General features: G+C 69.6%; 1 protein-coding gene across 2 annotated transcripts in view; it reads left to right on the top strand.

Moving 5' to 3' along the window:
• The first annotated feature begins 105 nt into the window (after nt 1–105).
• RBX1 (ring-box 1) overlaps nt 106–526 on the top strand; it is a 15,048-nt gene continuing 14,627 nt past the window's right edge. Inside the window, exon 1 of one of the 2 annotated variants that reach the window (XM_025208949.1) lies at nt 106–374. In XM_025208949.1, coding sequence (XP_025064734.1) covers nt 297–374 — 78 coding nt within the window. In that variant the 5' untranslated portion in view covers nt 106–296. The remainder of the gene's footprint in view (nt 375–526) is intronic. The other variant, XM_006027663.3, reaches the window with a different exon arrangement.

The raw sequence follows: 526 nt of genomic DNA, 5'->3' as shown, positions 1-526 counted from the left end.
CGGGGTGGGAGAGGGGTAGGACAGGCCCAGGAGCTGCGTCAGCGGTAGTTGGGTGCCTGCGCCTTTAAGTGCAGGCCCGGGTTGTGCAACCCCCGTGCTGCGTAGTGGGTGGGGGGAGGGGAGGCCGGCTGTGGGGCTCCGCCCTGGCCAACGCCTTTAAGAGTCACGTGGTCTCCTGCCTGCCCCGCCCCATACACCTGTTTACGGGCGGGGCGGGGCGAGCAGAACAGGGACGTGGCCACGTGACTTCCCGTCCGTGACGCCGCGCATGCGCGCCACCAAGTCACGCACTCAAAATGGCGGCGGCAATGGATGTTGATACCCCGAGCGGCACTAACAGCAGCGCCGGCAAGAAACGCTTCGAAGTGAAGAAGGTGAAGCTACGGCAGCCTCGGCCTGGCGGGACCCGCGGGGCCGACCGCCTGACTGCACCAGGGGCCAGCGGGCGGGGGTGGGAAGGTGCCTCTTCCGCGCGGGCCCGGCCCCGGCTCCCTGGTTCCACAGGAGCAGCTGGGGCGGGGCTTGC

Source organism: Alligator sinensis, unplaced genomic scaffold, assembly GCF_000455745.1.
Source record: "Alligator sinensis unplaced genomic scaffold, ASM45574v1 scaffold215_1, whole genome shotgun sequence".
Lineage (NCBI taxonomy): Eukaryota > Metazoa > Chordata > Crocodylia > Alligatoridae > Alligator > Alligator sinensis.
This window is presented reverse-complemented; position numbering and strand designations above follow the sequence as displayed.